This window comes from Peromyscus maniculatus, chromosome 2 (assembly GCF_049852395.1).
Source record: "Peromyscus maniculatus bairdii isolate BWxNUB_F1_BW_parent chromosome 2, HU_Pman_BW_mat_3.1, whole genome shotgun sequence".
Taxonomy (NCBI): domain Eukaryota; kingdom Metazoa; phylum Chordata; class Mammalia; order Rodentia; family Cricetidae; genus Peromyscus; species Peromyscus maniculatus.
In genome coordinates, this window is record NC_134853.1 from 66,256,191 (window position 1) to 66,269,552 (window position 13,362).

General features: G+C 45.7%; 1 protein-coding gene across 3 annotated transcripts in view; it reads left to right on the forward strand.

The window, feature by feature from the left end:
- The window catches only part of Ube2r2 (ubiquitin conjugating enzyme E2 R2), an 83,554-nt gene extending 70,756 nt beyond the window's left edge, over nucleotides 1-12,798 (forward strand). For all 3 annotated transcript variants that reach the window (XM_076563482.1, XM_076563480.1, XM_076563481.1), the window contains 2 exons: nucleotides 10,410-10,544; nucleotides 11,769-12,798. In XM_076563482.1, coding sequence (XP_076419597.1) covers nucleotides 10,410-10,544; nucleotides 11,769-11,988 — 355 coding nt within the window. In that variant the 3' untranslated portion in view covers nucleotides 11,989-12,798. The remainder of the gene's footprint in view (nucleotides 1-10,409; nucleotides 10,545-11,768) is intronic.
- Nucleotides 12,799-13,362: the final 564 nt, after the last annotated feature.

Here is a 13,362-nt window from a genome sequence, read left to right on the forward strand (position 1 = left end):
AAATCCTTCCTCTCTAGGTCCCAGCATTGCTTCGCAGACAGTAGAACTCAGTTTATGATGAAGCTCTCAGGTGCTCTGCTCTAGAGGGTATTCTGCAGAGGGCTTCCTTCCATGTCGCCATCCCTGAAGCTTTGGCATGAGAACTGTCAAGTAGAGACTTCCCTAAAGTTTGACTGTGTTTAAATGTGGAAGACAATTAAACCAGGGATCAAACTCTCCAGAAGTTTTGGTCCGGTCTGACTGACCAAGTTCAGTTATAACTGAGTTTTCCTGTCAGCTGTGATACCTGTAGGGACCCCGCAACTGTAGACCAGGCCTATACTGTAGGCCTTGAATCACGCATATCCACCTGCCTCTGCCCCGCAGTACTGGGATTAAAGTCCTGTGCCACAAGCCCAGGATTTTTGTTGTTGTTAAGAGAGTCTCAGAACTTACTATTAGCTGAGGATCCCTTTGAACTTTGAACCTTTTGCCTCAGGCTCCTGAGTACTGGGATTACAGGAATGAGTGTCGTGCCTGGTTCTGTTGTTGATTTCTAATACCTAGTTTATAGGATGCACAGCATACTCTCTGTAGTTCTAGTATCCCCAAAGGTCTTGCAAACTACTCCATGGGTAAGAGGGGCTACTTTATGTAAAAACTTTTTAGAAAATTTATTGAGATTTGGACACACACACGCGCGCGCGCGCGCACACACACACACACACACACACACACACATCCTGGTTTTCCTTTGAAGTATGCGTCTGGTATTTATTTCTTAGGGCCATAGGACACCTGGGCCCGAGGACACAGTCTCTAAGGGACTGCTAAGTGTTGGACTGCTGCTACTTCTCTTTAGAGGCTGAGTGTTGAATCAATGTTTCTGTTTCTCTATTCAGAAAACAAGCCTCTTCCCTGATAGACAGCCTGGAACAAGATTGTTGGACATTATATTCTTTCCTTGGGGTGCTTGTGGTGGCACACACCACAGCTCTCAGGAAATAGAGACTGGTAGATGTAGATGTAACCAACCGTCTTATTAAATAAGAAACACAGAACCAATGTAAAAGAGAAAGCCAAGAGGTCAGAGCTCAGAGCTAAAATCTCATCCTTCCTCCTGCGGTGGTCCTAGCTTCCGGAAAGAGAGCTATTTCCTGTGTGTCTGTCCTTTCATAGTATTTTGTTCTGCCTTCTCATTGGTTGTAAACCCAAACACGTGACTGCCTCGTCACTGTCTGATTTGTACAGCCCTCCAGGTCTTAAAGGCGTATGTCTCCAATGCTGGCTGTATCCCTGAACACACAGAGATCTATGGGATTAAAGACGTGCGCCACCACCGCCATGCTCTTTCTATGGCTCTAATAGCTCTGACCCCCGGGCAACTTTATTTATTAACATACAATCAAAATCACATTTCTGTACAATTAGAATACCACCACAGGTAGATCTCTGTGAGTTCAAGGCCAGCCCAGTCTACATAATGAGTTATAGGACTACGTTGTAAGATACTTTCTCGGGAGAGAGTGGAGAGAAAGAAGAGCTCTTTCTCCTCACCCAGAAATGCCTTTTCCTGCTTGATGCAGGTCTGTCTTGTTGGTGGTCTGTGAGTTGTACCTTAAGGTACTTGTATGCGAGCTCAGTGTATGGCGTTTGCTTTGGAACTGGCTCCCTTGTATCTCTGTGCTCCTGTAGTGGCTGTTGGTGACACTTCAGCATGAGCTCTTCTCGGTTTGTGAGATCTCTAGGGTCGCTCAGGAAGACTTTTTTTTTTGTACCATATTGCTTGGCGTCCCCTGGTTGTCTTTGAGATTAAAGTTAGGAACGTGCCGCCTCAGGATTTACAATAGGGAATAGTTTTACTTGTTCTTTTTGTTTCTGTTACTTGAAGAGGCCAAGTTTTTTTGTCTTTTTAAACAAGGTTTTAACTGTGTAGCCAAGCTGACCTCAAACTTGGAGTCTTCCTGCCTGTCTCCCGAGTGCTGGGGTTACAGCGTGCACCACCATGTCTAGCTTGCTAAGGGGTTCTAAAGGTCTGTAGTCAATTGCTAGTCTGTCTGAGGCTTGCTTAGACCCTGCATGGCTCACTGTGCTCTGACTGGCCTGGGACTTGCTCTAGAGACCAGGTTTGCCTTGCATTTGCTCCCCAAGTGCTCAATAAACTCATGACACCGAAACACTGACTCACCTTTAATCCCAGCACTCGGGAGGCAGAGGCAGGGGGATCTCTGTGAGTTCCAGGCCAGCCTGGTCTCCAGAGTGAGTTCCAGGATAGCCAGGGCTGTTACACAGAAACCCTGTCTCAGAAAACAAAAACAAAACAAAACAGAAAAAGACGCACAAGGCAGATAGGGTGATCTTGTCTTCACATGATTTTGCTACTAATTTGTCAGGGTTCGTGGCTTGTCTGACTCGGGATTGGATCTGAATCCAGCTTTGTGGTTGCTGTAGCAGGACTGTAGTGGAGTTCTCATGGGGGGGGGCGGGGTCCAGCTGTTCTGTCATGAGTGACAGCTTCGGCATGGCACTGGCATTATAATCTCTTGTGTTTGGGCTTCTTGTGGGCGGGCACATTAGTGGGCATAGTGATAAGGTAGAGTTGTGTGTAAGGGTCTCTGTGACCTAAAGACTGGAAAGCCCTTCTAAGCGCTGAGCCTGCACAGTGGTATGAGTGGACCAGACAGTAAGCAGGACAAGTCCAGCTGTTCTGCACTCAAGTCTGGTGAGTTTCCATCCCAGAGGGTGGGGAGCCAGCCTCCTTCTGAACGAAATCCAGACACCCAGTGAGGACATGGTGATGAGTGGTCCTTACATCCCTTGTTAGTGGGAGAAACAGCCTACCCTAGTTCTTGTTTTGGCCGCAGCCATGCTGAGACCAGGGCGTTTGCCACAGCCTGCTTACAGCCCACAGCTACTTTCTCTGAAATACAGCTCCAGAACTACTGGTTATGTCTCCTGTTTCCTGTAGGGTAGGAGAGTGGTCTTGGTGGAGCCAAATGGATGGACCTAATCCAGCAGCCAAAGCTGGGTATAGAGCTGCTTCTGTCTGGTCTTCTCTACAGCCCACTGGAAGGGCGAAGAGCCAGGGTCTGCCCCAGCATTTGCTGGCAGAACAGCCGCAGCTAAGGGGGGATTGTAGTCTCACTTGTCCCAGGACTCTTTCAAACTTCACTTGGGGCAGGGAGATTTTATTTGTTCCTTTGATTTTTTTTGTGTGTGTGTGTGTGTGTGTGTGTCTCCAGTGATCATTACCATTACTTTTTTTTCTTTCAAGTAAAGGTATTTTATATATTTAAATTTGCTTCTATTTGAAAGGCAGGGTCTCATGTAGTTAGTTCAGCCTGGCTAGGAACTTGCTGTGTAGCTCTGGCTAACTTTGAACTTAGAACTCCTGATCCCACCGCCTCTTTGTCCAGCCACTCGGTGTGTGCCACAGGCCTTACTCAGTGAACAAAGGCTCTTCCTTCCTCGCAAGCCTGGCCATCCAGGTTTCATCCCCAGAGCCTACGGAAAGGTGGACGGAGAGGGCTGACCCCACAAAACTGTGCTCTCACCCTCATACATGTGCCATGCCATGCACACACACACACATGTACACACACGCGTGCACACACATGCACACAGCCACACTTCATGCAATCATAAAATTTTTAAATTACTTTTTTGCATTTCTTGGCAAGGCCCTGGGTTTGATCTGCAGAGGCATGTCCACCCCCTCAACCTCCATTCCAGTCTTAGTTATGTAGTTGTTGTTGTTTTGAGTCAGGGTCTTTCTACATAGCCCTGACTATCCTGGAACTCACTACACAGACCAAGCTGGCCTTTCAGTCTTAGTTTTTAAACTTTGTACTTTTGTGTATTTAACTTGGAAACCCTTGGTTTTGCATCATATCCTAGGAGTACATACATTATCAACAACAGTTCCAGCACTTCTCAGCGGGGACTGTTCAATATCTTAGTTGCTTTAGCAGCATGAAGAGATTGTGATATGTGAACCAGTTAAGTTACTATATGTTTGCCATGTGTTGTCTGTCCTGTTTTCCCAGTTAGAAGTGGATTCTTCGACCTGATGTTCTCTTTGAAGATCTCTTCCACAGGGATTGGGGATTTAGCTCAGTGGTAGAGCGCTTACCTAGCAAGCGCGAGGCCCTGGGTTCAGTCCTCACCTGGGGGCACGGGGATCTCCTCCACAGAGTTTTAACTGGGTTATCTTCTGGTGTTACTGGCTGTCCTTTCAAAGAATCCCTTCTAATTAGCAGAGTCAGGTAGATGAAGCTAATACAAGCAGTAGCAGCAGTGTGTGGAGTTTGCTTCTGACAGAAGAATCAAGTTACACTGGGCCTATAAATCTCACCTACAAATCTCTGTGTTAAGCTAGTTTTTTTGTTTGTGTGTGTGTGTGTATTTGTTTGTTTTCTTTTGTCTTTTTAAGATTTATTTATGATGTATATGGTGTTCTGCCTGCACACCAGAGGAGGACACAGGTCTCATTACAGATAGTTGTGAGCCACCATGTGGTTGCTGGGAATTGAACTCAGGACCTCTGGAAGAGCACTCAGCTCTCAACTTCTGAGCCATTTCTCCAGCCCTGGACTTAGGTTTTTAGGAATGACCTTTTTGCTACTCAAATGTCAGGGGGAATATTTGTAGACTGAGGAGGGGGGGAAAGCCAGACTAATTTGTTGGTTTTGGAGGCATGGTCTCACTGTGTAGTCTTGGCTGGCTTAGAGCTTGCCTCTGCTTAAAAGCCTGCAATTAAAAAGCTGAACACCGCCGGGCGGTGGTGGCGCACGCCTTTAATCCCAGCACTCGGGAGGCAGAGGCAGGCGGATCTCTGTGAGTTCGAGGCCAGTCTGGGCTACCAAGTGAAAGGCACAAAGCTACACAGAGAAACCCTGTCTCGAAAAACAAAAAAACAAAAACAAACAAACAAACAAACAAACAAAAAAAAAAAAGCTGAACACCATGTCCAGGTGTTCTGAGATCTACAGACTGCCACAACTTGCTAGTTCACATGCATTGTGTGCGCGTGCGCATTTCCTGCCATTTTGTTACCTAATAGAAATGGAGTGCTTGCGTGCCTGCAAGGGTGTGATATTTTAACTAGGGGAGGTTGTCATTGAAAACTGCTTCATGTGATTCAGAACAGTCATGACAGCAGCTCTGTCCTTAGTCCTGTTAGGACAAAAGACTTGATCGAATCCAACATCTCGTTGCTGCTTCCTTCCTGCCCTTGTAATTTGTTCTTTAGCTTGGTTGTTTGGGGGCAGGGTCTCACTCTGTAGCTCAGGCCGACCTCAGGAGTGCGGAAATGACAGACTTGTACCACCCTGCCCAGCTTAGTGGCCTGGCAGGTGACTGCTAAAAAGCAGTTTGTTAAAAAGATTCATTTTATTTTTAATTGTGAATTTGTGCATCGTCTATGTGTGTGTTTGTGCATCTGTCTGTCTGTGTGTGTTTGTGCATCTGTCTGTGTGTATGTTTGTGTATCTGTCTGTATGTTCCTGCATGTCTGTGTGTATGTTTATTTGTCTGTGTGTGTTTGTGTATCTGTCTGTGTGCATGTTTGTGCATCTGTCTCTGTGTGTGTTTGTGCATCTCTATGTGTGTGTTTGTGCATCTGTCTGTGGCCAGAGGCTTCAAATCCCCAGGAGCTGGAGTTAACTAAGGGCAGTTTCAAGCATCCTGATGTGGGTGGAGGGTGCAATAAAACCAGACAAAATCCCCCACATCAAGGCTGGACAAGACAACCCAGTAGGAGGAAAAGGGTCCCAAGAACAGGCAAAGAAGTCAGAACACCTGCTCCCACTATTGGGAGTCTGTCCCGCAAACCCACCACGCTAACAGCCATACGTCCGCAGAGGACCTGGTGCAGACGCAGCAGACCCTACGCTTGCCACTCGAGTCTCTGTGAGCCCCCAGGAGCCCTGCTTAGTTGATTGCACAAAGCTGTGATCTCCCAGTGTCCTCCACCCCTCTGGCTCTCACAGTTCTTCTCTCCCTCTTCCGTGGAGTTCCTTAAGCTCCAATGGGAAGGACCTGATAGAGACCTCCACCCTGGGCTCTCGCCCATCTAATTTTTGGCTATGGGACTCTGTATCGATTCTATCAGCTGCAGAAGAACCTCTCTGATGACAACTAGGTTAGGTATCGATCTATCAATATAGCAGAATAGCATTAGGATTTTATTTTATTTTTTATTTTTTATTTATTGATTTATTTTTGTCAGTTGTGTTTAGTTTTACCCTCAGTCTCTGGAGTATCCAGCCTCTGATTTCTGCTCATCCAGGCAGTGTCGGGCGTGGGCTTCCTCTCGTGGGGTGGGTCTCAATTTAGACCAGTCACTGGTCGGCCACTCCCACAAGCTCTGCACCTCCATTACCCCAGCACATCCTGTAGGCAGGACAGATTGTAGGTCGAAGGTTCTGTGGTGACAGGGTTGGTGTTCCAGTCCCACCACTGGAAGCCTTGCCTGGTTACAGAAGATAGATGGCCTGTCCAGGCTCCATATCCTCTACGGAGGAGTCTTTGACAAGGTCACCCTCGTAGATTCCAGGGAGTTTCCACATGGCCCCCAAATGCCCTCCAATTACACTCGCCTCTCCTTATACTCTGTCCCTCCATTCCCCGTCCCCCTCACCTGATCTCTCTACTCCCCTCCCTGCCCACACCCAGTCCACCTGCAAAATGGATTTCCCTTCTCCAGGACGATGTATGCACCCCTGTGGTCCCCCTTGTTCCTCGACTTCTCTGGATCATAGATTGTAACATAATTATCATTTACAGCTGCTACTCACTTACCAGCCAGTACTTACCCTGCTTGCCTTTCTGAGTCTAGTTCTATCTGTTGTCCTGCAAATTTCATGATGTCATTTTGTTTTTAACTGTTTCTCTATCCATTCTTCAGTTGAGGGACATCTAGGTTTTTCCCAGGTTCTCGCTGTTATGAATAAAGCAGCAGTGAACATGGTTGAGCAAGTGTCCTTGTGATAAGATGGAGTGTCTTTGGATATATATGCCCAGGAGTGGTAGAGCTGGGTCTTAAGGTAGATCGATACCAAATTTTCTGAGGAACCACCATATGGATTGCCATAGTCGCTGTGCAAGTTTGCGCTGCCACCAGCAGTGAGTGTTTCCTTTGTACCACATCTTCGCCAGCGTGAGCTGTCACTTAGGTTGTTGATCTTAGCCGTTCTGACAGGTGGAAGATGGAGCCTCAAAGTAGTTTTGATTTGCATTTCCACGATGGCTAAGGATGCTGAACATTTCTGTAAGTGTTTCTCAGCCATTTGAGATTCCAATGTTGAGACTTCTGTTTATTTTTTAGTTGGATTATGTGGTTTGTTGATGTTATATGTTTTGGAAACCAGCCCTCTGTCAGATGCGGGGTTGGTGAAGAATTTTTCCCATTCCCTAGGCTGCCGTTTTGTCCCTATTGACAGAGTCTCCTCTGCCCTACAAAAGCTTATCGCTTTCATGAGGTCCCGGTTGTTAATTGTCGATCTCAGGGCCTGTGCTGTCCTTGTTCTGTTAGGGAGTGGTCTCCTGTGTCATGAGTTCAAGATTATTTCCCACTTTCTCTTCTATCGGGTTCAGTGTGTCTGGAGTTATGTTGAGGTCTTTGATTCATTTGGGGTTGAGTTTTGTGCATGGCAATAGATATGGATGTGCATTCTTTACATGCTGACATCCAGTTAGACCAGCACCATTTGTTGAAGATGCTTTCTTTTTCCATTGTGTATTTCTGGCTTCTTTATAAAAAATCAGGTGTTAATAGGTGTGTGGATTAATGTCTGGGTCTTCTATTTGACTCCATTGATGAATGTGTCTGGGTTTTTTTTGTTTGTTTGTTTGTTTTTTGTTTTTGTTTTTGTTTTTGTTTTTTGATTTTTCAAGACAGGGTTTCTCTGTGTAGCTTTGCGCCTTTCCTGGGACTCACTTGGTAGCCCAGGCTGGCCTCAAACTCAGATATCCGCCTGCCTCTGCCTCCCGAGTGCTGGGATTAAAGGCGTGCGCCACCAACGCCCGGCGAATGTGTCTGTTTTTAATGCCAATATCATGCAGCTTTTATTACTTATAGCTCTGTGGTACAACATGAAATCAGGAATGGGGAATGATATCTTCAGGTATCTTTTTCTTTTTTCTTTTCTTTTCTTGGTCAGGATTGTTTTAGCTATCCTGGGTCTTTTGTTTTCCATGCAAAGTTGAATATTGTCCGTTCAAGATCTGTAAAGTATTGTGCTGGAATTTTGATGGGGATTGCTTTGAGTCTGAGTCTGTAGATTGCTTTTGGTAGGATGGCCATTTTTACTAAACTAATCCTACTGTTCCAGGAGCATGGGAGATCTTTCCTTCTCCTGATATCTTCAATTTCTTTCTTCAATGACTTGAAGTTTTTTTTTATCGTACAAGTCTTGCACTTGCTTGGTTAGAGTTACCTCAAGATATTTTATATTATTTGTGGCTATTGTGAAGGGTGTTGTTTCCCTGATTTCTTTCTCAGCCTGTTTGTCATTTGTGTGTAGGAGGGCTACTGAGTTTTGTGAGTTAATCTGTATCCAGCTACTTCACTGAAGGTGTTTATCATCTGTAGGAGTTCCCTGGTCGAATTTTTGGGGTCACTTATGTATACTGTCATATCATCTGCAGATAATGATACATTGACCTCTTCCTTTCCAATTTGTATTCCCATTGATCTCCTTCAGTTGTTTTATTGTTCTCGTTAGACAGTCCAGCACTATATTGAATAAATAGGGAGATAGCAGACACCCTTGTCTTGTTCCTGATTTTACTGGAATTTCTTTGAGTTTGTCTTCGTTTAATTGATGCTGGCAATCAGCTTGCTTTATATTGCGTTTATTATGTTTAGGTATGTCCTTGTATCCCTGGTGTCTCCAAAACCTTTATCATGAAGGGGAGTTGGATTTTGTTGAAGACTTCTTCAGCATCTAAACTTGATCATGTGGCTTTTTTCATTCAGTTTCTTTATATGGTTGATTACATTGACAGATTTTCCAATGCTGAACCTTCCCTGCATCTCTGGGATGAAGCCTATTTAGTCATGGTGGATCATCTTTCTAATGTGTTCTTGGATTTGGTTTCTGGGTTTTGGGTTGTTTTTTGTTTTTTTTTTTTTAAATTTATTTATTTATTTATGTATACAGTGTTCCACTTGCATGTGTCCCTTCAGGCCAGAAGAGGGCACCAGACCTCATTACAGATGGTTGTGAGCCACCATGTGGTTGCTGGGAATTGAACTCAGGACCTCTGGAAGAACAGCCAGTGCTCTTAACCTCTGAGCTATCTCTCTAGCCCTGGGTTTTGTTTTTTTGTTTTGTTTTGTTTTGTTTCGTTTTTTTTTTTTTTTTTTTTTGAGACAGGATTTCCCTGTGTAGCCCTAGCTGTCCTGAAATTGACTCTGTAGACCAAATTGGTCTACAGAGATCTGCCTACTTTACCTCGAGAATGCTAGGATTAAAGGTGTATGCCACCAATGTCCAGCTTTGGGGGTGGGAAGTTGTGATTATTTTATTGAGTATTTTTACATCTATGTTCATGAAGGAAATTGGTTTGTAGTTCTTGTTCTTTGTTAAATCTTTGTGTAGTTTGGGAATCAGGGTGACTGTGGCCTCATAAAATGAATTGGGCAGTGTTCCTTCTGTTTCTATTTTGTGGAAAAATTTGAGTATTGGTATTAGCTCCTCTTTGAAAGTCTAGTAGAGCCGGGTTGTGGCCTATGCCTTTAATCTCAGCACCCGGGAGGCAGAGGCAGGTGGAGGATCTCTGTGAGTTTGAGGCCAGCCTGGACTACAGAGGGAGTTCCAGGACAAGCTCCAAAGCTACACAGAGAAACCCTGTCTGGAAAATTCTGGTCTTTTATGGAGCAGGGGGCCTCCACCTGAGTTGGGGGCTGGAGTTCTGGTGGTCTGCATGGCCTTTGATCCAGGAGGGGGTCACTCTTTCCTTGTGTTAGGGGCTGGGACAAGGCAATGGGGAGAAGGAGGGGTGTGTTGGGGATAGTGTCAGGGTTTGGGGGCACTGAGAGTTGGGGAGGTCCACTGGCAGGCTGCCTTCCTGGGGTTCTGACAGCTGGAGTCAATGGCTTCCGGTCCTTAGAGTTTTTTCAAATCCTATTTACTGTGTCTGTACGGCATCTAAGCAGAAGCGTGAGGACAGCGTGTGGTAGTTGGTTCTCTTCTTGTCATGTTCATCCTGGCTATCAAAGTTGGGCCATCGGGCTTGGTGGCCGCACCTTTACCTGCCAGGCCATCATCTCACCCCACCGCCATTGTATCATCGTTTTGTCAGAGGTCATCAACCATAACAGCAAATTTGTATCAAATATTTTAAGAGAAAAACTTAAAAACTATCTGTGAAAAACTGTACTTTCTGACCATGGGATTCACAATGGATTCTTCTCTCCTTTTCAGGACTATCCTGTTAAGTGTAATCTCACTGCTTAATGAGCCCAACACCTTTTCTCCAGCCAACGTGGACGCCTCAGTTATGTTCAGGAAATGGAGAGACAGTAAAGGAAAAGACAAGGAGTACGCTGAGATCATTAGGTGAGTCAGACCACGTGACTTTAGAACAGGCTCTCCGATCTATGGAGTAGGAGCCTACTGAACTGAGCTATCGAAAGAGAACCCAGAACAGAAACCACAAAAAAATAAACTCACTAGAGAGCAGTGTAAACTGTGGTGGTTTTGTTTGTCCTTGGGGGGAAGGCATTTAAACCAGGCTAGCCTTGAACACAGAGATCAGCCTCTGCCTCCCCAGTCCATCACTGTGCCCTGCTTGTTTTTAGTGGTCAGCCACTGTGGGAGATTATTTGTAACTGAATTGTAAATGGTAAAGACCGAGAGAAGCTACAGGAACATCCATGTGCAAAGGCTGGCACTAGAGCTTCAGGAAGTGGTTGTGGTGTTTTCCGTGTCTCCAGTCCCTACCCCCATTTGATGACTTTGGTTTGTACTTTGGGAAGGAGACTATTCTACACTTGAGCATTCGCTGCACGCCTGTTTTCTGCCAAGCCATCACTGGGTAATGGGAAGCCTGAGGGAGACAGGGCACCTGCTCTTATGAAGGTCACTTCTGATAGGAACTAGGCAGTCAAGGGAGTCAGGGAAGGTGGAAATGCCCAGTAGGTATACGTAGGATTATGTGAAGGTGTGACTCCCTGCATTCGATCCCCAGCACTCCAACATAATGAGACTTAGTGGTATGGGAACCTTAGAAGCCAAGGGGGCAAAGTCCAGAGTGACCGGCCTAGTGCATTCGAGGCGTTAATAATGGGCTGGGCCTCCAGCTCGGTGGTAGAATGTTTGCTGCGTGCCCTGGGTGCGCCCCCTGTACGCCTGACCCTAATTCAGAAGCCACATAAAAGGCCAGTAGTGACGTGTAATCAATCCCTGAGCCCTGAGCAGGAGATGGAAGGCAAAGACAGAATTTCCAGATGCCGTGGGTAGTTGACCTGAGCCAGGCAGCAGTCAACAAGAGGTTTTTGTCTCAAGCAAGGCTGAAGTGTTAAACGAGGACCCTCAGGACGGCACCCGATAGCTGAGAGCCTTTATGTGGGGCAGGCATCTGTTCTCTCTGTCTGGAGTTTGAGAGTGAGTCTGTCTTCAAGACTGAGGCCCAAGCCAAGCACGATGGCTTTTGTTTATAATCCCAGCCTAAGGAGGTTTAAGGACAAGAGGCCAGTTGAAGGCTAGTGTGGGTTAGTGAGGTCCTCTCAAAACAAAACCAAATAGACTTCCACAAACCATTTTGTGTTGTCCTCTGTTCAGGAAACAGGTCTCGGCCACTAAGGCTGAAGCAGAAAAGGATGGAGTGAAGGTCCCCACAACCCTGGCAGAGTACTGCATCAAAACTAAAGTGCCTTCCAATGACAACAGCTCAGATTTGCTCTATGACGACTTGTATGACGACGACATTGATGATGAAGACGAGGAGGAAGAAGATGCCGACTGTTATGATGATGATGATTCTGGGAATGAGGAGTCGTGACATGTTCCTTCAGTGCCCCTGTACTGCCCTGACGTCTCAGGCCAAAGGGAGGGGAGCAAGTGGGGATCTATGGTGGCCCCTCAGCAAAAACTTACTCATGGGGTGGGGAAACACACAGCTCCTGCTGACTCCCCTGCGGATCTCAGTTTGCTCCTTTTTATGGACCTTACTGGAGAGAAAGTGCCCTCCACGGAATGTCTGAATTCTTGCGTTCTTGACCCTCTCATCACTGTATTGATTCTTTTTAAAAAACAAAAACAGCCACCACCCTTCAAACTCCCACCTCACTTCATCTCTGCAGAATGTTCACAGCAAAACACGTTTGTCTGTTTTTAGATTCTCGAAGATTAGTCTGTTTAAGACATTAATGTGTTTAAAGCTGGGGACCACTGGGAGTCCACAAGTGCTGCATATATTGGGTAGCAAAAGAAAATGGGGGAAAAAAAACACAAAACCAAAAAAAACAAAAAACAAACAAACAAACAAAAAAAAAACCAAAAAAACCCACAAAACAAACTTTAAAAAAAAAAAAAGCCAATTTGCCAAGGTTTAGCTGCTCCTTTCCATTAGTGCGTGTGCATTTGTTCAGCCCCGTGGTGGTGAATTTTGTTTCTTTCCCTTCCTAAGGCTGGGATGCGGTGGGCATCAGGGACTTACTCTTGCTAAGCCTGATGAAATGTGCTGCTTCTGCCTCTGTGACATCGTCCCAACATGGAGGCTACAGCTACTCTGAGGAGAGAAATCAGATTTTGTTTTTTGGAATCGATTGGGATCTAAAGCCTGAAATAAATATTCATACTTTACATAGAACTGAGCACTTGGTTGCTATTTATTTTAAAGGTAGGGTAACTTTTTTTCTACCAACGAGGGGGGCAGGTGGGGGCGGGGGAAGTGGAGGTTAGTGTGTGGATTTTTAGTTGTGATAACAAAGAATTAAAAATTATAAAATTATACCAGTTTGGTTGATGCTGCTGAGGGGGAGTGAAAAGTACTAGTGGCCACTGTTGGGAGCGGAAACATCTCAGATACTCTCACATGAAGTTTTGTTTTTTTATTTAAGTAGCCACTTTGAATTATTCAGTATTAATCCTAGGTGCATGTGTTAAGATTTTGGTTTTCATTGAGCTGCTTATACTGGTAGTGATCGTTGTGGCTGTGTGTGACTTGGATATGATCTGGAGGTTTTTCTCTTCTCAGTGTGCTTTGGCCATGGCGCTTCCCGGGGCCCCTGTTTGGGCGGGGCCCCAGTTGACTGCAGGCATTTCTAGTAGGCAGCTGTTGGCAACTGTTTCCCAGATTTGAGCCAAGATTGAGCTCCAGCCTTCGCCAGCCAGGGACTTCACGTTTGAAATGCGATTTCTGTTCCTGGTGTAG